We start from the raw sequence: 24,068 nt of genomic DNA on the forward strand, positions 1-24,068 counted from the left end.
TTGTTGTTGGCAACAACAACCCAGTGGAACAAATGCTTTGGGATACCCTTCTCTTCCAACCTTCTTGTGAGGATCCACTTCCCTTTCCCCTCTCTTATTTAGACATACCCTACCCTATTTCACTTTTCAGTGGTGATGAGACCCCAACTCTAGACTCTCTTCCATTCATATTAGATATATTCCAGTAAGATAGAGAAGCTGAAGACTATGCCATCTACCATATCCTATGCCCTCCAGGCATATGGGAGTTGCTATCAGATATGTTGACATATCCTTAGGATTTCTGAACCTCTCCAGCTCCCATTTGAAGTGTAAGCTCTCTGAGAGCAGGGAGTGCTTCATTTTTCTCTGTGTATCTCTAGGGCTTAGCAATGCTTGGCACATGATTAACACTCAATAAATTATTTTTCATTCATTTCATTTCTAAAATTTTATTGCCCCTTCACCTCCCCAGTCCTGACCCAGATAACCTTTTGGATTGAGCTGGGAACAGTTTCCTGGTGGAGCTTTCACTAGTCCAATACAACTAGATTTTAACATCCAATTAATTAACTGGGAAAGAATAGGTATGACTTTGAAAGAGGGTAAACAGAATTATCAGGGTAGAGGAGAATGGTATTTGGTTGCTTGGGGTTTGGGTCTGTAGGTGATAAACTAAGGGAACAGGGAAAATCTGATTCTTGGGGTGAGGATCAGAATGGAGGAAGAGGGTAATCAGTTTATTATACAGCCACCTTTCTCCTTAAAGGGATTTTTGTCATCAGGAACGCCTTTAAGGAGAGGGTCATCTCCAGCGTTGGCTTCCACATAGTCCCTAAGTTCCTTCCCTGTTTTGGAAATCTGTGAAGGAAAAAAAAAAATCTCCTTAGGACATTTATTCATTGTTTTGAGATCTTTGACTAGGAATGAAAACCTGTCAAGCAGGACTTTCCCAAATGCATGAAGGATGTGAGTAGGAATCTGACAGAATCTAGTCAGCAGAAATGATATGAATGACTATTTTTTTTTTTGTATTTGTGAGATCATGGGGTTAAGTGACTTGCCCAAATGACAGAACTAGTAAGTATCATCAAGTGTCAGACCGGATTTGAACTCAGGTCCTCCAGGAGTAGAGCTCCTGGTCTACTGTACTATCCACTGTATCACTTAGCTGCCCCCGATGACTTTAATCATAAAGATTTAGTCTTATTTACATGTGTTAATTAGTCTTGTCACTTTCCATGACTTTATTTGGTGTTTTCTTGGCAAATATCCTAAAGTAGTTTGCCATTTCCTTCTCCAGCTCATTTTACAAATGAAGAAACTGAGGCAAGCAGGGTTAAGTGACTTGCCCTGGGTCACACAGCTAGTGAGTGTCTGTGAACAAGTTTGAATTCAGGTCCTCCTGATTTCAGGGCTGATTCTCTATCTACTATATCACCTTACTGCCCCCAAATTCTCCAAATGACTTTATCAATTTAAGCGTTATCTATTTGGGTTGACAACTTGGAAGCAGGAGAATCATCATTCATCTCTCCAGGCCACACTGAGGCCAAGAATCTCTCTTTTTTTTTAATTTAGAACTTTGGCAGGTCTATCTTCTCCATCCCCATTTTTGCAGTCCAGCTTATTAGAAAGGAGTTTCCAACACCTCCTTATCCTTTCTCCCCTCCAGCAAACTATCCCATAACCTATTCCTGTGCATTCCTCTCCTATCATTAAGATGAGAGAATAGAGAAAACCAAGGAAGGAAGGAGGTCCTTACCATGACTCTTTCGTTCTTCACTTCCTTCTTAAGTTGATCGATCTGCATTTTTAACAGCTCCTTCTCAGTGAGATCTTGAGCCATATTGCTCCAAAGAAACAGAGATCCTATAGGGATGCATGAGTCCATATTAAAAATGGACTCTACCATATTAAGCAGCTTCTTTGTTGCCAATCACTACCAAATGATATCATTACACTCCTTCTTCTATTATTCCTAAATTCCTTCATTCAGGATGAAGCAAAGGTAGATCCTATTCTTCATATGCCAGGTTTAATGAAGGGATCTTCCCACTTGGGGCGATTCCCAATCTGATGGTAGAGTCACAGATGAAAAAGAGGTGGAGAAAGATGAGAAAAGGCTTGTTTGGGTTTGAGGTTTTTATCCCCATCCTGAAAAATGTGGGTGACAAGTATGGGCTAATTAAACCCACATGTGGTTCCTTTAACCACAAATCCTTGAAAGTGATTTTTAAATAGATTCCTGGGAATTTATGCTTTTTCACTTAATTCCTCCTATCAAATCAAGCCTCCCTGCAAGTCCACCCTGGTCCTTACCTGTATATGTGCCTGGTGGTATTGTCGGTGGTGGGGTACTGTTCTGAAATCTTCAGAGAGGTACCTGTCTCAGTACTAGACACAATATTGTCTGGTCCTCTTCTTTCCAACTGAAGATTTCTTCTGTTTGAAGCAGCAGATGGTCTTAAGGCCAAAATTTCTGATCCTTAAGCTGATTAAAAGACTTGAAGTCACAAGCCTATCAAGAGACTTGTGTCCCCATTGGAAACAGAAAGGAATTGTCATCTGTCCCCAAACCAATACATTAACCATCTCAAAATGAAGCACTGAGGATGCTTAGCCTATAGTAGAAAATACTGCTGACACATGTTTGGTGTGTTTAAGTACTTAAAGGGCTGGATCAGACTTGATCTGGTTAGTACCTAATTGCAAAACAAGGAGCAAAAGTGAAAGTTTCAAAAAGGCCAATCTATCTGGGTTCCATTATAAGAAAAAAGTTCCTAATGCTTATACATGTCCAAAAGTGAAATATGATTCCTCAAGGGGGTAGTAGGTTCCCTATGACCAGGGTCTTCAGCAGGAAGATTTGATAACTTAGATGACTCCGGAGGAAAAGGTGCCCTCCCTCACTTGCATCCCATGGTCTATGATGTCATGGTCCTCTTCAAGGACAAAGGACAAACAACAGCAAAACTTTGATTTTAAGGACTATTACCAGGGGTGGACCTCTTGCTCAGATCTAGATTAGTCTCTAATGTGCCAAGCATAAGATTCTGTGACTTTGTATGTTCAAGTGACTTTGACCGTAGTCTAAATGATCTCCTTGCCTCCCAGCTCTATCCATGACTTGGTATTGTCAATTGTGCCTGATTCTTCATGACCCCATTGGGGGTTTTCTTGGAAAAGATACTGGAGTAGTTAACCTTATCCAATGAATAAAGCAAAAAGAGGTTAAGTAATTTGTCCAGGGTCACACAGCTAATAAGTAATAGAAGGCCAAATTTGAACTCAGGTATTCCTGATTCTAGGGATGCTATAGGGTGCAGAGAACAGAAAGCTTGGCTGAGAGTCAGGAAAACCTGAGTTCAAAGCTGACCTCATATACTTACTAGCTGTGCAACTCTGGACAAGTCATTAAACCAGTTTGCCTTGGTTTCCTTATCTATAAAACCAGTTAAAGAAGGAAATGACAAACCACTCCAGTATCTTTGTCCCCCTCCACAAAAAAAAAAAATAAACCCCAAATGAGGTCATGAAGAGTCAGAACCAACAAGTGAACAACCAAATTCCTAACTCCAGGCCCAGTGCTCTTCACTGCAGCACTTAGCTGTCCCCTGCTATTAGGATTGATTTCTCCAGGGTTCTGGTCACATTAATTCCTATTCCATTTCTTATTCTCCAATTTTTCTTCTCATCTTCTTCCTTTCAACTGTTCCCTTCTCTCCTCATCCAACTTCTGAATTTTCTGCCCATTCAAGCAACCTGCACTAATAACCTTCTGATACCTCAGTCTTCCTTGGGTCTACCCAACTTTGAGTACATTGCTTTCTCTGCTATGGTAAGAAAAAAACATGCTCCTGATAAGGAGGCCCCCTAATTCTAGTGTAAAGCTTTTTTTCCTGAACTCAAAAGGAGAGAGAGAAAGCCATTTTCCTTCCCACCATTTCTGTCCTACTCTTGCTAACCCTGCTTTAAATAATATAAGCTAGCATTTATACAGCACTTTAAGTTCAGTAATACACTCCCCATAAATTATCTTTTCTGATCAGTCTCCATTTGATATTCTCCTCCTCCTTGAAATCTTCCTTGATTAATTCTACCTAACAATAACCACTCCTCTTTGGGGTCCTCTTATGATCTTTTCCCCAGTTTGCATTTTGTTTCCTTCATTCTATTTCTCTCTTCCTCTTTCTCTATCCTGAGTGTATGTCCATAAATCTGAGGTTAGAAGCCATATCTTTATTTTCCTTTGGTTCTACTCCCAAGAGTTCTCAGAGATCTCTGCCTTCAGGCACGCTTCATCGGACAGACTCAAAGAGTAGTGGAAGGAAGTTTTAGAAATGTGCTAGGGCCTTTGAGAGATCATCTTGTCCATTTATCTCTTTGGTGTTTATCTAGATGACAAAATCAAGCTCAATTCACTTTGGGGTTAAGAAGGAAGGGAAATGGTGAGAAAGTGTACATTCTATCCTGCTCTTGGGAATGTGTCAAATCCAAATTCAGTATTTAGCCTGATACTGATGATAGTAACAATAATTCCTGCCTTCAAGGAACCATGCTACTGGAGGGTGGGCAAGAGCTGAGCTCCATGTACATGACAGAAACACAACAAAGGACTTTATGTGGACTAAGGAAAGATTTGGACAAAATACTCTAGACCAATATAAGGAGAGAAGATTTTTAGCCAGGGAGGATCTGAAAACGCTTCCTGGAGGAGGCACTGAATAGAGTTTTGAAATGAGAATTTGGAAAGGAGATGAGAAAACTGAATTTATCCCAGTCATGGAGAATGCCTGGACAAATTCATGGAGGTAGGAGATGTAATGTCAACTTTCAGAAAACAGCTAAAGTCATTAGTTTTGACTGTAACAGAGAAAGTGAAAATAATAGTCTGAAAAGAAGACTTTAGAAAACCTTAAATGCCAGAGGGAGGAGTTTTCTTTTTATCCTAGAAGCAAGGAGAGAACTACTGGTAAGTTTTGAGCTGGTAACACTGTAATGTCTGTGCCTTAGGGAGATTATTTTGGTAGCTGTGTGGAGCACAAATTCCTTGGTGTTTTAGGGTCCACTATCCATTCCCAGGCATAGAATGTTAAAGTGGAAAAGAACCTTAAAGTCCTTCCAGCCCAGCCCTCTTATTTTATCAATGAAGGAAGAGGTAGACTTATCTAAAGTGAGTTCAGTCATGTCCCCATTTGGGGTTTTCTTGGCAAAGTTATTGGAATGATTTGCCATTTCCTTCTGCTCATTTTACAGTTGAGGAAACTGAGGCAAATAGGGTTAGCTGACTTGCTCACTTACCTGACAACTAGTCAGTGTCTGAGGCAGATTTGAACTCAAAAGGCTGTGTTTTCCCAACTCTAGACCTAGTACCCAAGGTCATACAGCTTAATATTAGGCAGAATCAGGACTAGAATCTAGAGTTCTTAACACCCAATCCAGAGCTCCTTCCTCTTTTCTAAACTGCCTCCCTGAATTAGCAAGTTCACGTTAGCATTAGAATCTGTAACCTATGTGCATCAGGAGCATGTTTTTTCTTGGCATAGCAGAGAGAGCAATGTACTTAAAGTTGAGCAGACCCAAGGCATATTGGATATGTGAACTTGGGCATGCCATTTAAATTCTAATGCCTCAGTTTCTTTACCTGTAAAGTGAGGGAGTTGAATAGGACCACTGTGAAATCTATTTTCCTCTGATCCTTATTAGGTGCAGAGATCCACCCCTTAAAATAATAACACTTTAGCAACTTCATGATAACTCTTAAGGAATTGCTGAGAAGTTATTCCTAGGCCTTAATTTTGATGCCTCTAGCTGCAGCACAAGTCCATTTCCATTTGTTTGACCTCAGTGGAGACAAAAAACATCATTCAGTCCCCACCCCCTGTAGGCTCCTACATCTAATCCTAGAAACAGCTAGACCATGATGTGATGACTAGAGGACTGGACTGGGGAGCTCTGAGCTGGGGAGATCTGAGTTCAGATCCTGCCTTTTCTGAAATTGGACAAGTTTGTTAAGCGCTCCTAGGCAGTTTCCTCATCTACAAAATAATTAATGGCACTTACCTCACAGAGCTGTTGCCAAGATCAAATATGTAAAATCCTTTTCAAACGTTAAATTACCAAGTAAATGCCAGCTATTATTATTATCTCTATGTCCTAGTCCTCTCAACTCACCAACCCCCCAGTGACTCATCTCAGAGCTTCCCAAGGAAGCCCCCACCCTCTGCTCTCTTCCCATCTCCCCACCCCCTTAAGTGGAAAAACCACACACACACACACACACACACACACACATAGACACACACACACACATGCACACGCACACGCACACGCACCCCTCCCCCAGCTCCCCTAGCACACACACACACCCTGGCTTCCTCTCTGGGGCCTGAGAGCAGATTCAGCTTTGGTTTCCTCCAAGGGGGGTAAGTTTACAGAAGGGGGTTGGAGTGATCCCCAATTAAACTCCTTCCCTCTGGCCGGGGCTGAGTGGAGTCCAGAAGGCCAGGGGAGCAAGCATCGGCTTCCTCTTGTCTGGGAATGAGCCTCACTGTCTTCCTCAAGACCAGCTTTACCTCTTCGGCCCCAGAGAAAGCCAACAAGAGGGAGGGCAATTAGAGCAGCCAATCAGAGCCCAGGAGAGGCACAAAACTTGTGTGTGGCTCCGGGTGGCTGCCTGGTGAGAGGAGGGTAACCACAACCCGGGGGGCCATGGCTGAGCTGCAACAGCTTCTGGAGTTTGAGATACCCACCGGCCGGGAGGCCCTCCGAAGCAACCACAGCAGCCTCCTCAGAGTTGCTGACTACTGTGAAAGCAACTACGTCCAGGTAGGTAGTGTCCGGTTCTGCTCCCTCCCATTGACTGCACTGGCTCCCTAGTATTTGGACACCATCCCCCAACTCCTATCAGCCTTAGTGCCTGGGCCATTTGAACCTGCTTTCTGTGGGGCTCAGGGTGGGAGAGGCTCAGTCAAAATCATTACCCACATCCAAAAATAATTCTCCATTTCCTTGTAAGACCCCCCCCCTCTCCTCCCCCAATTTATACCTGCACACTAAATGTGCTTAAACCTAAGCTCTTCCAATGTGAGTTGATGCTATCTTAAAATATGTGCTCATCATTTTACACTTTCTTTCTCCTCCTGACCCCCACCCACCAACTCAGAGAAGAGTAGGGCTGGAGGCAATACCTTAGGGGGAAAAAAACACAACCCCAAACATTGCCTTTCCACTCTTTGTAGTAGGCATGGAAGTCTCTGGGGCAGTGAGTGGAATGGTGAATTGGGTCAAAACTAAGAAAACTTAAGGAAAAGGAGAGGAAAATAGGTCAGATTGTGTTATTGTGGGACTCAGAGGTAAGAAGATGCAAAATGATCTCATTGAGGTACCTTCCAACCAAGGGAAAAGATTCTGGGATTTTTCCAAGCATCTGGGTGCCACTGAAAAGACTTGTCTGAAGCTATCTGCATTTTCCCAGCTTCTCTCAGGATTGAAAACCCAAAGAAGCTTGCTACTTTGATGAAGGTACAGTAGTGGAGAACAGATAGCCAAAAGGGGGAGAAAAGCAAGGGCTCTGTCAGGTAAATGCATGTGGGAAGGATGGAATGATGACATTTCCATTCATATTGGCATTGTAACCTACAAGTGAGATGCCAAATGGCATGCAAAATAGCACCTGATCTTGGACTGTTGATGAACTGTCTCACCCTTACTGACTGCCAATGTAGTATAACTCAGTTCAATTCAACACATTGAGGAGAAAGCCTTGGCTAGGGAGTCAGGAAGCCTTGAGTTCAAATCTTGCATCTGCTACCGGTGATGTTTCTGTTCTTCGGCTTCCTCATCTGCATCCTGTGAAAATAACAGTCCCTTCTTCTTCTGAAACCCTTTCTTCTAGACACTATAGACTTTTCTTCTAGAAAGGATTTTTATTGCCTTATTGAAAAGGAGAGAAGGAAGGAGGAAGCATGTTTCAGATTAAGAAACTGAAGTTTTCTTAAAGGAAAAGGAAGGAAGGAACTCAGTGAGGGTATCCATGGTAAAAACTGGGATGCTTAGAGACTCAGTGAACTAACTAGACTTTCCAGGCCATAACTGTTTTCCTTGCTTTGTCTGGGACGCTTATCAGGTTAGGAGGAGATGGGTGACTGATCAATGCCGTTATTTAGAGTCCCTGATCTATCCATTCTACACACTTCTCCCTTGTCAGGAAAACCACAAGGGTAGCAAATAGAAGATGCTGGGGTTAACCACAGTTCTATATCTTGTTTCTCAGGATTAACTGAGTTTACATATCTGGGGTAATTGCTGTGGGATTTCTGAAGGATAGGAATCTTAAACTCCATTATAGGGTCCTCCTGACCATTTCACCCCCATCCTCTTTCCCCACTTCATTCCAGGGGCTTCTTCCTTATCAGCCAAAGCCAGGGTCAAGGCTCAGAGGGATAGAGTCCAGCCTTTACCTTTCCAACCCAAATAACTGCTTCCTGATGAGGGTTAGAAGAAACCTTACAGATTGTAAATTCAAACTGGAGTCAACTTGAGCTCCTGAGAGCTCATAAATCATTCCACAAATTGAGGCTTGATTCATTGTTTTGCTGATTGCCTAAACTTAAGAAAATTATTTAAAAAATTGTTAACACAGTTTAAACTTAAAAGTATATCTTGGACACATGGGTTTCTCCTGGAGAATAGTTATTTAACATTTATTATTTATTATTTACCAACATACTCTTGCTTATAGATCATCTCACCTAGATCTGTTTTCTTTTTTCTTGGAGGCAGTTGAGGTTGAATGACTTGCTCAAGGCCACACAATGTCTGAGATCAAATTTTAACTCAGGTCCTCCTGACTCTAGGGCCAGTGCTTTATCCATTCTTTTGTTTTCAAGAGGAAACTAAGACCCAGAAAGTTTAGTGATTTTCCCAAGATATTCAATATCAGAATTGAAACTAAAACTTCTTTATATTCTTCAGTGCTCAGTACAATGCTCCACACACAATGTTAAATTAAGTATTTATTACCAATAATAAACATCATGAATGACAGCTGGCATTGATATAGAATTTGCAGAATATTCAATAAAATGTTATCCTTGCAACACTGGAAGAAAGTTCTTATTATTTCCATTTTACAAATGAGGAAATTGAACTAAAAAAAAAAACAGATGAAGGAACTTGACTAGGATCACATCGCTAAGAAGTTCAGAAGCCTGATAAGAACTCAAGCTTTCTGGACTCTAATTTCATCACTCTTGCTACAATTAGTGTAATTAATTAAACTCCTACTTCTGTACTTGTCCACATAACAGCTAATTAGTCTTTCCCTCCTTAAATCTCTGTTTGGACTTCTCCAATGCATGTATCATATTCTAACCCATACTATGCTTGTTTGTGTACATATCTTATCTCCCCAGCTAAATTGCAAAATCCTATAGGTAAGGGATGGTATCTCTTATCTTGGTTTACATCTCCTAGCTTAGTATCTGACAGTAAGCATTTAATAAATGTTTACTATTATTATTGACTTTGCACATAGTAGACCCTTTATAAATCTTCAACAAATGGATGAATGAGTGGGAAAAGTCATCTGTCCTGTTCTCCTGCCCAATGAACCTCTGGGTTCATCTTCCAATAGCCAGGAAGGACAGATGATCTCCTTTGTGCCTAAAGATGAAAAGGAAGCTGGATGGATACATCACCTATTTCAACCTTTTTGTTTAGGAAAAAAAAAAAAAAAACTACTCCACCAGATGGATAAAGCTATTGCCAACCATGCTTGTACCTAAGATTGAGGGGGAAAAAATCATTTGGACCAATTTGGACTTTAAAACACAAGGCCTAAGAGACAGAAAAAGTAGAGACCCCAAAACATTGTACAACCACTATAGGGTGAGGATAGACAGCTGCAGAAGAGCTTATGTGACATATAGCAGCCAAGACTGACTCTTCTTAGTCACTAGTGGTTCTTAACCTGGGATCCTCAGACTCCTAAGGGAGTTCATGAACTTGAATAAGAAAAAAAGTCACATCTTTGTTTTCATTGACCTCTAGCTGAAATTTAAGATTTCAGTAATTTAAAGATGATTCTGAGGAAGAATATTCATCATTTGCCAGAGGAGTTTAGAACCCAAAAAAGGTTTAGAGTTTCTCTACTACACACAATTGTTTCTAATTTAAAAAGCCCCAATTCATCTACATTTTGGCATCTTAGTTAAAGTTCTGCAGTTAGAATTCCATTTTAGGTTTTTTGAGGGTAGAAGGGAAGTCCTTTCTGAGATCTCTTGCAGGTCCTTTGTTCATCACTCATTCTGAGGCTTCATTCTTAATGCACATAACCTCTGGGGCAATCCTTTTTTTTTTTTTCTCAGTGATAACTGTGGTGTAGTCAGAAGGGCCCTTGATTTGAAATTACCAGACAGGGTGAAGTCCTTATTTTCTGTGAAACCTTAGGCAAATCATTTCCTCTCCATAGGGCCTTAGTTTGCTCATGTATAAGAAAAGAGGTTTGTTTTAGGACCTTTTCAGCCCTGATAGGCAATGATGCATGTGAGGTCTGGGCTGTGCTGGAAGTAGAACTATTTGTCCTACAGGCCACTGAAAAGAGGAAAGCCCTGGAGGAAACCATGGCCTTTACCACTCAGGCCCTGGCCAGTGTGGCCTATCAGATCAACAACCTGGCTGGCCATCTGCTGAGGATGCTGGATCTCCAGGACATTGGGTTGAGGCAGGTGGAGGCCAATGTGAGCACACTGGACCAGGTAAGGGGGAAGGGAAGAGCCAGAATAGCTGTCCTTGGTTCATCTCAATAAAGTCATTTTGATCCCCTTTCTTCCTTCCTCTACCCTGTACTTGACCATGGGTCTGTAATCTTAGATCCAATAACTTGGTATAAATTAGATAGATGAGAGAGAGAGAGAGAGAGAGAGAGAGACCTGCATTTCAGTGGAATTAGTTACCTTTGTATATTTTATTCTATACATTTAAAGATATTATTTTCAGAAGTAATCTATAGACCTTATGAACTGCCAGAGTCCACGATACAAAAACGGTCAAGAATTCTTGTCCCGGATCCTTGTTTCTGGGAGACCATTCTTCATCCATAATAGCTAAGCTCCCACACACAATTTCTCTATCTTTCTACTGGTTGTCTGGAAGGAAAGGAATCTGAATCTTTCTTAGTGCTAGCTCTTGGCTTTGTAGATATGCTTATGATTTCAAGAATCATAGACTTAGATGAAAGGGTCTTTAGAGGTTATCTAGTCTCAACCCTTTTTTTTGACAGAGGAAGTTAAACCCACACAGGGGTGATTGAGGTATATTCAAGGTCATACAGATCCTAAGCCATAGAGACTGAATTCAAACTTAGGTCCTCTGACTCCACACCCACTGTTCTAGATGGACAGAGAACCCTGATCTCCAGTAGAGGATGGGCAATGGGAGGGAGATAGAACCCTAGACCAAAACAGTAGCTTTGGAGTGTATTCAACAGGGAGGCAGTCCTCTGCACAAATGTTTCTCCCATCGCCTCACCCCACACCGTCCACTTTCCTTCCTGCATGCTCCAGTGCCCATAGACTTCTGGCCTATAACACATGAATCTCCCCCCTCCCACCACTGATGGGGTGTGTCCTTTCCTCTTGTTCCAGCAAACAATTCCTTTTCTCCAGGCTCCGTGTCTCCAGTGAAAATTCCATGGAGAGAACAGAGCCGATCCATCCACCCTTCCCATCCAGGCCTTCAGGCCCCAAATCCCCTCTCACCCCGCCCCTTTAGATGGGATGATATGTTTTGAGCCAATCTAGCTTCCTCCCAACATCCCCCCCAAACCCCACCCCCGGGGGATTCCATGTTTTCTCTCTTCCTCCTGTTCCTGTCTGTCTAATAATAATTGTCATTCCCTCTCCACAGGAAGTTACTGAAGTGGTTCCATCCTCCCCAACACACATACACACAGAAACACACACACACACACACACACACACACAACATATATACACACACACTCTCAACTGTAATTACTGAGTGACCTTGCAAACAGTTCACCCACTCTGGCCCTTATCTCTATGTGGTATCATCCTACTCCCTTCACCACCCACCCATGGGTTTGGAGGGGTCCTTAAAAGATTCAAAGTCAGGGAGGAACCTGGATCAATGCCCACAATAGGTATTTACCCTTCCCTGACCTTTACTACCCCCTCCCATCCACCCAATCTCCACAGATGGTGAGCATACACATGGAGAAGGTTGGCCGAAGGGAGATTGGAACACTGGCTGTGTTCCAGAGGCTGCCGACAAACCAGAAGATCATCCCCCCTGAGAACCTGCCTGTGATGGAGCCCTACTATAGGAAACCTCTCAACTTTGCCAGCTTGGATCATGTTGGGCATGGCATGAAGGTAGAACCAGAGGTCCCTCCAATCTTGGTCAGGGCTTTCTTCCACTTCAATCATTCATTTCAACATACTTTCAAGCCCATAATACAGGCTTTGATTTCTGTTTCTGGGGGAGCCATAAAACTAACCTCTTTCCTCCTTGAATGCTCTATTTCCTAATCTCCTGTTTGAGCAAATCACTCAACTTCTTCTTATGCCTCCTTTCACAATTGTCCCTTAATACCCTTTTGTCCCACACCCCAAACAAATTTAAATTTATTAATTTTTTTGCTGAATGTGAAGTTGAGTCCCGAGCTTCCTCTCTTACTGTGGTGCTGAGAAAAAGCAGTGGGTGCTGGGCCCTGGCTGTGCATGAGAACAGCCCAACCACTTTATGAGAATAGAAACTTCCTCTGGCTGGAGGTTTGAGGTGTTAGTGCTTTTTCAGCCACTGTCATTGCCATGTCAGAGCCAAGTGCGGCTGGGGTGCAGGGGGTGGGCTGGGCTGCAGCTGCCTAAAGGAGCTCTCAGAGAACCTTGGTGGAGGGGAAAAAATCCTCCCCAGAAGTCTCCCGAGCCCACCCTTTGCCCCCACTTCCTCACACTGAAGATTGGTTTCTTCAAATCTCTACTTCTTATGCCATTAATATGACCATTTTAGATAATCTCTTGATCTCATTCCAAAGACAATTCCACACTCAGTTATCCAAGTGTCGTCTATCCTAAATCTCTTGTTACATGCAGATTAAAAGTTCATTTTCCTCTTACTTCAAGTGGAAGTGACAATAACCACCTTTCACATGGAAGATCATTGTCTTTTTTCTGCCCTTATCATTTTTGCCCTTATAAAAATAGCCTTAAATTACACACACACACACACACACACACACTTTCTTTTTTTTTGCCCTTTTCATCATTAACAGTTCCTGATGAATTGGACCTTAAAAGGATAGTGTTCTTTACACAAGGATACTTCCTATATTTCTCCAACAAAACAAAAAACACCATTAGATACTCATGATACTGAGAATGAGGTCTTTTGCCTCATCTACTGAAGTCAAAACACAAATATCTCCTCAGGCCCGGCAACTTTTCCCCTGCTACTGTTCAGAAATTGGCCTGCACTTCCAGAACCAATTCTTGATCAATGCCCTTCCGGAAGCCCCCGGGGTTCTGGGCTGCTCAGTTGGGAGTCAGAGGTCTAGACCAAAATAGGGTCTTTCCTTCTCAGGCCTTCCTATTAAGATTGAGGTGGAGTGAGGAAGAAATCTGGATGGTAGTGGGAGGAGAGGCTGCTATTAGAAGATTAAAGGGCCACAGTCAGTGGGGGAAGTGTCTTCTCTAGAAGACCAAGAGAGAAAATAAGGGGATGTTGTGGCTGGGGAAGAGGAAATGGCTGGCAGACGGTGTGTCTGTCTCAGCCCTGACTCTGGTAGCAGTAAGTCTGCATACCGCATGCTTCTGACGTGCTGGGTCCAACTGGAAATGAGGCAGAGGGGAGCTGTAGTTGGGAATCGAAACAGAGTTGGGAGTCATCTTCCCCCACCCAGTTCCCATCCCTGGTACCCCAGTTCCTCTCTCTTGGTTCCTTTTGAGGTCAAGGAAAGGATGGCACACAATAGGGAGCAGTTGGGCAAGGGGGCCAGCCACTTAACTTTGGCCTACCTCTCCTCTCCCAGGATCTGAGCACCCAGCTGTCCAGAACTGGAACACTCTCCAGAAAGAGCATCAAGGCTGCAGTTAGCCCTACCCCAGGAACCCTGGGGTGAGTGAGGGTCTTGTATAGTCAAACAACCCTTATTTGTTCCTGGCTTGTCAACTCCTCCTTTCCCCCAGATCATTCCCACCTCCTCTCTTTCCTATCTAGTCTACCCCCTTGTAGGAGGCTGATTTAACAGCTTTTCCTTCCTTGGTTGGGAGTGGGGGAAGTGGAGGTAGATGGAGCAGAGGAACGAGTTTAGGGATTGGGGTCAGGAAGACTTGAAAGCAACTCCAGCTAACCCTGAACAAGTCACCCAATCTCTCTCCTTCAGTTTTCACAACTATAAAATAGAGATTATAATACCTATTTCCCACAGTTGTTGAGAGGATCGAATAGATTTCTAAAGTCCTTAGCACCATGGCTGAACCATAAAAGGCTTTTAATAAATGTTTCTTTTCACCTCCCACTTCATTTTGTTGCTCCCCTAATTCTCCTCCAGTCGGATCTCTAGAGTTCCCGAACCTGTACACCTCCCAATCATTCCTGATGACAAACCCTCTGCAGCCTACTCTCTGACCTCTAGCAGGTAAGATCTTTCCACTGATAAAGTCTGGTATGGGGGAGAGAACATGACCTTCAGAAAATTATCCCTGCTCCGGCCCCTCCCTTCCTCCTCTGTCCTTGGGGTATGTAGAGTGGTCAAGGAATACCGGACTGGGTCATTGGGTTGTTGGGGATCAGGACCAAAGAGCCAAAGTCCCCAACTGTTTCTCTGTTCTTCTTTGGACTTTAGTAGCACTGAAGGCATCTGTGGGTTCCCTGGGTCCAAGATGCCAATGATGCCCCAAGCCCCACCTCTCCCTGACTCCATGTCCCCAAACACCGAAGCACTGGAGACATCTGTTCCTGAGGAGCTGCCAACACCACAACCTGGTAAGGAGCACCATACCTCCCTCAGTCCTCTCTCTCTAGCTCCTTTACCCATGTAACTTCCCTTCCCATCCCTTCTGGCCTCCCGTTCCTCTCCCACTCACCTTCACCAAAGGAGCCTTCAATTTTCTTCTTTAAGATTGTACAAATAGCTGTGGAAAAAAATTCCCAAGTGAACCTACTGGGTTGGGAGGAAATTGTGATGGGATTTTACTTCTTTAACAAAGATTTAAGGAATTAGTATAGTATTTAGACCTGTTCTAGGACCTATGGAAGAGATGGCAGAAAACAGTCCATTTTCATGTCTTCTGAAGATTCTCCCCACCACCACCATCTTCTGCTTTCCTTTCAGCACCAGATCTGCCTCTGCCCCTGCCCCCTCCCCTAGATCTACCCCCACTCTTGGAGACTGATGAACTGATGCTGCCACCGCCTCCATCCCTTGACTTTGACCTAGAACAACCTTCTTGGGCTCCTGCTCAGTATTTGGAGAAAGGTACTACTTTCTAGATATTTCTTGGAGAACGGGGCAGTTAGGTGAAACAGAGGATGGAGTGCCAGAACTAGAGTCAAGAAAGAATCCTAGTCCTGAGTTCAAATCTGGCCTCAGATACTTACTAGTTGTGTGACCCTGAGCAAGTCACTTCACATTTTTTTAACCTTGGTTTTCTCATCTGTGAAATAAGCTGGAGAAGGCAATGGCAAACCATTCCAGTATCTTTGCAAATCCAGATGAGGTCATGAAGACTTAGACCTAACTGAAACAACTGAACAGCACTTGAAGGTGTTGCCACCCTGGCCAGCTTTCACACCATTTGGATGCCTGGATCTCTTGGCTTCAGCCAGGGATTCTTATCCTCCGACAGCCTTATTTGAAAGAATTGGGTCTTGTGAGTTTCCTCAAGAAACCTCATCTTACAAATGAAGGCACTCTTCTAGCTCCGTATTGGTACTGCTATCTAGATCTAGACTCAGAGCTGAGACAGACACACCATCTAGTTAGCCTTCCTTTCGATGATCTCTTAGAACTAGTTATGTGACCTCAGAGACCATCTTGTCTCGTATTCTCCAGTAGAGCTTTGCTGTGAACTAAGGAAATCTCTAAATTCTATACCCCTGATTTCATGATCTTTGTAGTTTTATGCCTTACTATCAACTGTTGACTCAGAAGGGCAGGGAACCAAAATTTGGGATGAGGGAGGAAAGTTTTTAAAAGATGCATTTAAAAAATTAAGAAACTTCAACAGTAACAATTTGTCAAACCTGTAAAAATTTGCCACGGGGAAAAAATCTGCATTTTATAAAACTGAAACCCAGAGAAGTTAATGACAAAACCACATAATACGTTAGTGGTGGAGCTGGGAGTAAGAGGCCTTGAAAAAGTCATCTAAGCTCTCTAAGTGAAATCACTTTATTAAATGAGGGGGTCGAATGAAATAACCTCTCAGATCCCTTCCAAGTTCAAATTTATGATTCTGGGTTAGAGCACAAATCTGACTTAATTCATTTCTCCTATGAAATATGATTTACTCTAAAAATGAGAAGATCAGGGTTCATATCCTGTCACTTTGTGACCTTGGGTGACTCATTTAAACTCTTTACCTCATCTTTGATATGAGCATGTTGAATTACAGGACCTTGAAAGTCCTTTCCAGCTCTAAACATATGAGTTTATGTGGCAGAATTTTCAGAGCTTGCCTGGGTCACACACACAAATACGCCCAGACCAGGCTTTGAATCTGAGAAATTCAGAATATTTCAAGGAAGCAGAAGATACCCTAATAGATAACTGAAAATATTTCATGACCAAGTTTAATCTTAATTATGTTTTCATTTTTTTTTTTTTTGCTGTTGGTTCCTCTTCCTAATACTGGGTAGCACACACTGACTTGGAAACAAGTTTTTACTGGATAGCAAGGGAAGATGATTGGAAGAATATTCCACAGTCCAAAGAGTAGATCTGTCAATTTGGTCTAACAATAACAAATATAAAACTCAAGTCCTATATCCCCATTTTAGACATGAAGAAATAGACAAAAGGGGGGGTTAAGCTAGTAAATGAATGCGAAGATTTGAACTTGGGTTTTCCTAAACCAAACCCAGTACTCTATATGTAGTATGCAATAGGTAGCTTTCCTTTACCTTATGCTGCTTAACTTCTTTTAATCAATGACTTGAAAGCACAATTGAAAGGATCATCAAATTTTCAGTTGGCACAGGGATCAGAAAGTTAATACAATCAGGATCAAAAAAAAGAACTATAAGGCCAGCTCAAAGACAAAATGGAAGACTGGCAAATTTAGATAAACAATGGCAGAAGCACAAGATGGGGCAAATATGGCCAGACAATTTCTCTGGAAATTGCACATTTTTGTAGACTATAGGCTTATTTGAATCAACAAAGGGACATCATAAGTGAAAAAACTAATATGCTGCAATGACAGGTATAGTATGTTGAATTAGATCATAACTCTATTCCCTCTTCTAACAAATAGACCACATCTAGCATCATATTCTAGGAACTACACATTAAGAGGAACATTGATAAAACTGGGAGCAATCTAAGAAAGCAAATGGACTAGGGACCTGTCATGGGGAGTAGGGTGGGGGAATGATCAGACTTGTTTTCTTTGGTCATATGGGGCAGAATTAAGAGGTAGATTTGAACTGGTGATTACCAGAGGAAGTGAGTTTTGTCACTGGAGGTCTTCAAAAAGTTGGACAACCACCAGTTTGACATATTACTGGGGAGAATGGTTTGTTCAGGTTTAGGTTCTTTCCAAATCCAACATTTAAGAGGTAGGAGAGGGTAGCTTGATGGATAGTGACCAGGACTATAGTCAGGAAGACTTGTTGGAATCAAATCTGGCCCCAGAAACTATTTCTGTGACCCTGGTGCAAGTTACTTAACCCTGTTTGCCCCAGTTTCCTCCATCTGTAAGATAAGCTGGAGAATGGCAAAAACCACAGTATCTCTGCCAAGAAAACCCCAAATGGCATCATGAACAAGAATATAGTGAGCCTAAAATTGCATAGTAATAGTTGAGATTTATGTGCACTCAAGCCAATTGTCCTTTGAAATGGATTCACTCCTTAGGAATATAGTACTTCTTTCAGGAAAATAGGTCTTGTAGCACAACCCCGGGGCTTCATCTTGTACCCATTGTTTAACGGGATCACCCAAGACTCATTTCATAGAATCAGCACTATGAGGGACCCTATGAGGTATTTGGGTGAAGATAAATCACTTGCCCAGGGTCACAGCAAGCTTTGCAGCCATATTCAAGCCTAGGATCCCCTGTGACAAAGCAAGCTGTCAGTTTCTCTCATCACTGCTTGAGGGTCTCAGTGTGATATCCCCTCCTCTCACACAGTGGTGACGCTGTACCCTTACACCTGCCAGAAAGACAACGAGCTCTCCTTTGATGTGGGCACCACCATCTGGGTCACCCGCCGCTACTCGGATGGCTGGTGCGAGGGTGTCACCTGTGAGGGTTCTGGCTTCTTCCCTGGAAACTACGTGGAACCAAGCTGCTAATAGCCATGGCATCTGGGAATACTGGTACCAAGAAAGGGACAAGCTGGTGCCCCTTTCTCTAGCCTTCACCTTGCCCTTGGGCTCAGAGCCTTACCCCCTTTCCCCCAATATTTCAGTAACTTCATCCATTCCGGCAAGTTTTCCCGTGTGCCTGGGCACAACGTTGGGGGCAAATAAAGGGAGAGAGAAACTCAGCACTTGGACAGCTTCAAGAGATTCCCAGACTGAACGCCTTGTGTCCTGTACGCTGTGCTAGCATTGTCTGGGGTGAGGGGTGGGACCGGGAGATGTGTTTTCTTCGTAAGGGAGAAGGCAAGAACAAGGGATGGTGCCAGCAGATGGTTTGTTGGCAGGTGAGAGATAATTCTAACATTTGGTGACGTTTGCCCTCCCACTTTGAATAAAACCAGGTTAAAGCTCTTGATCGTTCCTGCTTGGGGCAGTGTTGTTGCCCTGTGATCCTCCTCTCCGATTTTCATCAGCATTGGAGGGTCCCCATCGTCGGACTTCACTAGAGCACCCCTGAAACATCCCTCTCCTAGCAAACGTGTTAGGACTCATTTCGCCTCCTCGGGGCTCCAAGGTCACCTGTGTCGAGGGGGTTGGATCGTCTCTCAAGACTTGGGGGGCTTTGGGACCTCATGCGGGTGCCGGGCCCCCGCCCGGCCCGCAACTGCACCGGGAGTCCCCGGAGGGCAGCTACGCCAGTACTGGAGGCCTCGCCTTCCAGAGCAGGCTCGGGGGTCCCTGCTCCCCGCTCCCTCCCGCGCGAAGGAGACTCCACTCGGACACCTTTTCCCCCTTCACTTCCTTTATGGCCCTCAGGCGGCAGGGAGCGCGGCGAGCGGGCACCTTGGGCTTGGCTGGCTCTGCTTAAAAACATCATGGCTGTGAGTTCCAAACACTGCGAGACGGGCCTACGTGGGGGGGGGGGGGGTCCCGGGGAGCTCGGCTCGGCTTCTTGCCGCACAGCTGGGGGGGGGGGCAGGGACGGTGGGGCCCGGCGCTCCCCGGTCCCGCCGCCGGGTGGGACGGGCGGGGGGCGCCCAGCAGCTCCTGCAGCCGCCCCCCGGCGCCCGCGCGTGTCTGTGTGGAGGCGCGGCGCGTGTGCGCGGGCCGCCCGCCCCCCCACGTCCCCCGCGAGCGGGGCGCGGCCGGGAAGGACAGACCAGAGGGAGCCCGGGGTCGGGGGAAAGTTGTCGTGTTGGTGATTCGGGGCGGCCCGGCTCCCCGGGGCCCCTAGCCCTTGCGCAGCATGTCCTGCAGGTAGCGGCGGACCTCGACGCCCGACTCCCAGGGCACCACGGTGGCGCGGCACGGCGAGGGCTCGGCGCTCTGCGCCTCCTGCAGCAGCCGGTGCATGGGGTAGCCGCGGCGCGGGAAGGCCACGTCGCCGGCCGCCAGCAGCGCCGTGGGGCAGAAGTCGTTGGCGCCGTCGCCCACGTACAGGAGGCGCTCGAAGTGCACGCCGGCCTGCGCCCGCTCGCGCAGGTAGTCGCCCAGCACCTGGCGCTTGCACATGTTGGCGGGGCAGCGCGCGCACGCGTGCTGGTGGAAGGGCCGCAGCCGCAGCAGGCCGCGCTCGTCGGGCGCCGCGGGGTTGCTCAGGACCCTCCGGAACAGGCCGCGGTGGCCCGAGGCGCGCAGGGCGCTCTCCACGCCGAACGTGTTGGCGTCCGAGATGAGGATGGTCTCGAAGCGGCCGCCCTGCCTGCCGAGGAACTGGAAGAGGTCGGCCATGCCCGGGCAGAGCGGGAGCGCCTCGTAGACGCGGCGCAGGTCCTGGGGCCGCACGCCCTGCTCGCCCAGGTGCCGGAACACGCGCTGCATGTACTCGTTGTAGAAGCCCTCGCGGAACGTGGCGCGCAGCCCCTCGGGCAGCTTCTGGCCCGGCGCCGCGCGCACGATCGAGTCGTCGCTGTTCTCGTTCACGATGGTCTCGTCGAAGTCGAAGGTGAGCAGGAAGCGGGGCGCCCCCGGCTCCGCCATCCCGGCGGCGTCCTGGGAGGGGGGAGCAAGCGAGAAGGGGCGCGGCAGCGGCCCGCCGGGGAGGGGGGCGTTAGACAGCCGCCGCCACCTGAGGGGACCCAAGGGCTCAGTTAGCCTCGGCCCGGCCGCGGCCCCCGCCCCTTCCCCGGAGAGCCCCGTTATGCGCGCGCGGGGGGACCGAAAAGCACCCCACACCCCGCGTTCTCGTTGTCCTTGGGGCGCCCCTTCCCCGGGACACCTCTCGGATCCGTTCCCCCAATAAAAGGAACATGGGGGCGCCTGGAATGAGCCGCCCCTTTTTCATTGTTGTGCCCCTGCTCGTCTTCAGACCCCACTAGAGAGGGCGGCTGACTCCCTCCGCCCCTCTCCGCGCCCCCCATGGACAAGGCAAATTCTCTGCCCCCTTCCGAAGAGCAGCCCCAACCCAGCCCTTCCTATACCCCAGCCACAGGAGGGAGGACACATGGACACACACACACAGACACAGACACACGCACACACCGCAGAATTTCCTCATTCCTCTCTTACTTCCCAGAAGCAATCATGGGACCGTCCAAGAGAAGGAATGGCTACAGTGGTGGTCAAGGGGAGGGTCCCCAGCGGAGGCTGCATGCCACCGAGGAGGGCTTTCTCCAAGATGCTGCAGATTTCTAGGATGAGGCACGAAGTGCCAAGCCAGCTTGGGAGGCCCAGTCAACATTGAGTCTGGCCCTATCCTAGAGACCTGGATGTTCCTCCTTCTACTTCAAAGGTTCTTAACCCATTCTGTGTTCTGGAACCCCTCGGGAGTCTCCTGGAGCTTATGGACCCCCCCCCCTCATATTGTTGCCTATATTGAGGATTAAACAGAATGCTAAATCCCAGAAGTTAACGAAAATAAAGACATTGATTTGTTCAAGTTCACAGACCCCAGAAATCTATCCTCAGACTCCTTGGGTGACCTGAGTTAAGAACCTCTGTTCTAGAAGGAGGCAAGAGCAAGGAGTGCCTCTGTTGCAGTTTCCTGAACAAGCTAGGAGGTAAAAGGTTCTTGTAGCTAAGTCATGGATTCCCAAGGGCTCCCAACTATTGGTTCATCGCTAATCACTTGCCAGTTCCCCAGGAAGGGGGTGTCAGCAGGCAGGGTTTCTGTCAGAGGTCGAAGCAGCCGGACAGCAGAATTGGGGCTGGGGAGGGCGGGGCCGTCCCGCAGGAAAGTACAGCACACCTGGGAGACAGGGAGGACGGGGACAATGACAGAGGATGGGAAGGAAGAAAGGAGAAAGCTCACCAGATGCGGGAGGTGGCCCCATGAGTGGAGGAGAGAGAGTCGGTGGCACCAGAACAGAAAGGGGAATGAAAAAAGGGAAGGTTAGGAGGGAAAAGGTCCATCATGCCAGGAAGGATAGAGATGGAGGAAGATGATGGAGAAGAGAGTGCAGTAGGGAGAGGCCAGGAGAGCTAAGATAAAGGGGTGGCAAGGACAGGGAGCACAAAGATGAAAGGAGGAAGAAGGGGAAAAGATGAGTAAGCCAAACAATGCCAGAAAGGAGTAGAAGGAGAGAGACAGGGAAAGCACAGCAGACCCACTTCTCCCCTCCACTGACTTTGCAAACAGTCTCGTAGAGAGTATTATGTGCAATTTTGGAATATTCTGTATAACTCCAACATTACTCTCCTAGCCCCAAAACGCTATGCTTGGGGAGTGGGCTCAGGAGAACTGAGTGCTATCCCTCAATTTGCCATGCAACGTTGGCAAGCCATTCACCTAACAGTGCCTCAAGTTTCCTCACCTGTAAAATGAGGAGCTAGACTGAATGAGCTCTAAGATCCCTTTTTACAAAAATACTCTTGACTGTAAGTAGATTACTGGAAAAAAAAACACACACACACAAACAATATATTTATATACCACTTTCCCCTTTCCCATCTCCTCTATCTTCACCTAAGGATTTAGAAGAAAGATGGAGCCAAGGTCATTGCCTTTGTCTCCACGGCACATAAAAGGCAAACCGGGATTTCCCCAACATTACCTATCATTTTCCAGAATTGGGATTTGAAGCTGGTTCTCCTACCTGAGCAATGGGGCTGCTTTCCAGATGACCCTATTTCCCAAGGACCTGAGATATCCAGTGCCCTAGGATACTGGAAGCGCCTTGTACTGGGTGCAAAGCACTGGTAATTCTTCCCAGCGGGATATACATAACCTCAGGAATCAGATGTAAAGAGTGGAGTCTTAGGGGAATTATTTACACCCTGTATATTAGGGCAGCCCTCTGGACGATCTGTGGCTATTTCCCTCCCCTATACCCCTCCCCAATTACTTGAATGGCCATCAGGGGGAGCTACTTACCCTAGAAAGGCATCTCAAGCCAGTGACTGGAAAACACCCGTTCATCCTCAGGACATAACCCAGGGCTCTGCCAGTTGAAACTTTTTACCAGTAGTTCCCAAAAGCTGTATTCTGATCTCCCTGATAATCACATGAGAAAAGTCAGTGGAGAACACAGAATTCAGATTTCCTATGCGCCCCATAGAGGAATGAGCTCTTCTGTTTCCTATCCAAGAAGCTGACTGGCACATACAGGTTCAGTATTAGAAGGTTCAGAATACCTGCTCATCATGCTTTCTACTGTTGTGCCTACAACCGAGTGAAGAAGGTCAATGGCAACTGGATCACTCAGTCCACAAACATTTTTAAAAAATTGTTTTTAAAGCATCTTATCACCACTGTACTGGATAGCAGCTGTGTTAAAGTGGGTCAGAAGGTCTCAGAACCCAGCTCTGAGGTGTCATTTAACATCCTCTGAACCTCTCAGTCTCCTCATCTGTAAATACTTGCCCTTCACCGAGTGTTTGGAATCAAATGAGACATGGATGGCACAGTGGGTAGGATGCTAGTCTCGGCATCAGGGAGACCTGCTTTTGCTGCCTTAGACACTTAGCTGAATTAGGTTGGATGAGACCCTTTGACTTTCTCAGTCTCAATTTACCCATCTCTGCAAAATGGCAATACTATTATTAGTACAATACCTTACAGGATTGCTTTGAGGATTAAATGGGATAACACAAGGCCGACTTTTCGATTTGAGGACTACCCAATTACACTAATGTGTAAAGCACTTTGCAAACCTTAAATGGTTATATAAATAGTGGCTACTACTATAATGGATGTGAGGTAATTTGCACACCAAAAGGTACTATATAAGTGCCAGGCATTTTTGGTTTTAGGCAACATTAGGGAATTAGGGGATACTTGGGTTCCTCAACCTCCATTTAGGGGAAGCTCTTAGCAAGTCAAGAGATTATTTCAGGAAGTGTCAGTATATGGGACTTTCAATTGAACAACTATTCTTGGGATAGGAAGAGATGGGTGATGGAGGTAACATCTAAGATAGAGAACATGAGAGCAGGAGGTAAGAAGGAAGGTCTGGATTTGGTCTCAATTGAGTAGGTAGGTATCCGTGCATTTGCTACCCAAGCTAAATTGCCCACTCTGGGATGCCAATCAATGAAGTCTAAATTGGAGGGTTTAATTTGTAGGATCCAGACAGTCCCTGATCTTTAAGGAGTA

At 45.7% G+C, this 24,068-nt stretch overlaps 3 protein-coding genes across 7 annotated transcripts; 1 reads left to right on the forward strand and 2 right to left on the reverse strand.

Annotated features, from left to right (window-relative positions):
• Positions 1-422: 422 nt before the first annotated feature.
• On the reverse strand, positions 423-22,935 carry GNGT2 (G protein subunit gamma transducin 2). 4 transcript variants are annotated; one of them, XM_074224215.1, is made up of 5 exons: positions 22,848-22,935; positions 15,093-15,140; positions 2,302-2,473; positions 1,745-1,851; positions 423-840 (listed from the first exon to the last, which is right to left on the reverse strand). In XM_074224215.1, the coding sequence occupies exons 4-5, from the start codon at positions 1,826-1,828 to the stop codon at positions 715-717; spliced, it is 210 nt and encodes a 69-aa protein (XP_074080316.1). In that variant the 5' UTR covers positions 1,829-1,851; positions 2,302-2,473; positions 15,093-15,140; positions 22,848-22,935; the 3' UTR covers positions 423-714. The 4 variants fall into 4 exon arrangements, with proteins under 4 accessions (XP_074080316.1, XP_074080318.1, XP_074080317.1 ...); XM_074224217.1 differs by lacking the exon at positions 15,093-15,140; XM_074224216.1 differs by lacking the exons at positions 15,093-15,140; positions 22,848-22,935 and adding an exon at positions 6,351-6,584.
• On the forward strand, positions 6,355-19,442 carry ABI3 (ABI family member 3). Its single transcript, XM_074224212.1, has 8 exons — positions 6,355-6,810; positions 10,575-10,742; positions 12,204-12,380; positions 14,036-14,121; positions 14,558-14,644; positions 14,852-14,991; positions 15,341-15,484; positions 18,363-19,442. The coding sequence occupies exons 1-8, from the start codon at positions 6,694-6,696 to the stop codon at positions 18,524-18,526; spliced, it is 1,083 nt and encodes a 360-aa protein (XP_074080313.1). The 5' UTR covers positions 6,355-6,693; the 3' UTR covers positions 18,527-19,442.
• On the reverse strand, positions 19,712-22,939 carry PHOSPHO1 (phosphoethanolamine/phosphocholine phosphatase 1). 2 transcript variants are annotated; one of them, XM_074224213.1, is made up of 3 exons: positions 22,848-22,929; positions 21,607-21,722; positions 19,712-20,603 (listed from the first exon to the last, which is right to left on the reverse strand). In XM_074224213.1, exons 1-3 carry the CDS (start codon positions 22,890-22,892, stop codon positions 19,766-19,768), a joined length of 999 nt encoding a protein of 332 aa, XP_074080314.1. In that variant the 5' UTR covers positions 22,893-22,929; the 3' UTR covers positions 19,712-19,765. The 2 variants fall into 2 exon arrangements, with proteins under 2 accessions (XP_074080314.1, XP_074080315.1); XM_074224214.1 differs by lacking the exon at positions 21,607-21,722 and having other exon boundaries at positions 19,712-20,527; positions 22,848-22,939.
• Positions 22,940-24,068: the final 1,129 nt, after the last annotated feature.

This window comes from Macrotis lagotis, chromosome 2 (assembly GCF_037893015.1).
Source record: "Macrotis lagotis isolate mMagLag1 chromosome 2, bilby.v1.9.chrom.fasta, whole genome shotgun sequence".
In the NCBI taxonomy this organism is placed as follows: domain Eukaryota; kingdom Metazoa; phylum Chordata; class Mammalia; order Peramelemorphia; family Peramelidae; genus Macrotis; species Macrotis lagotis.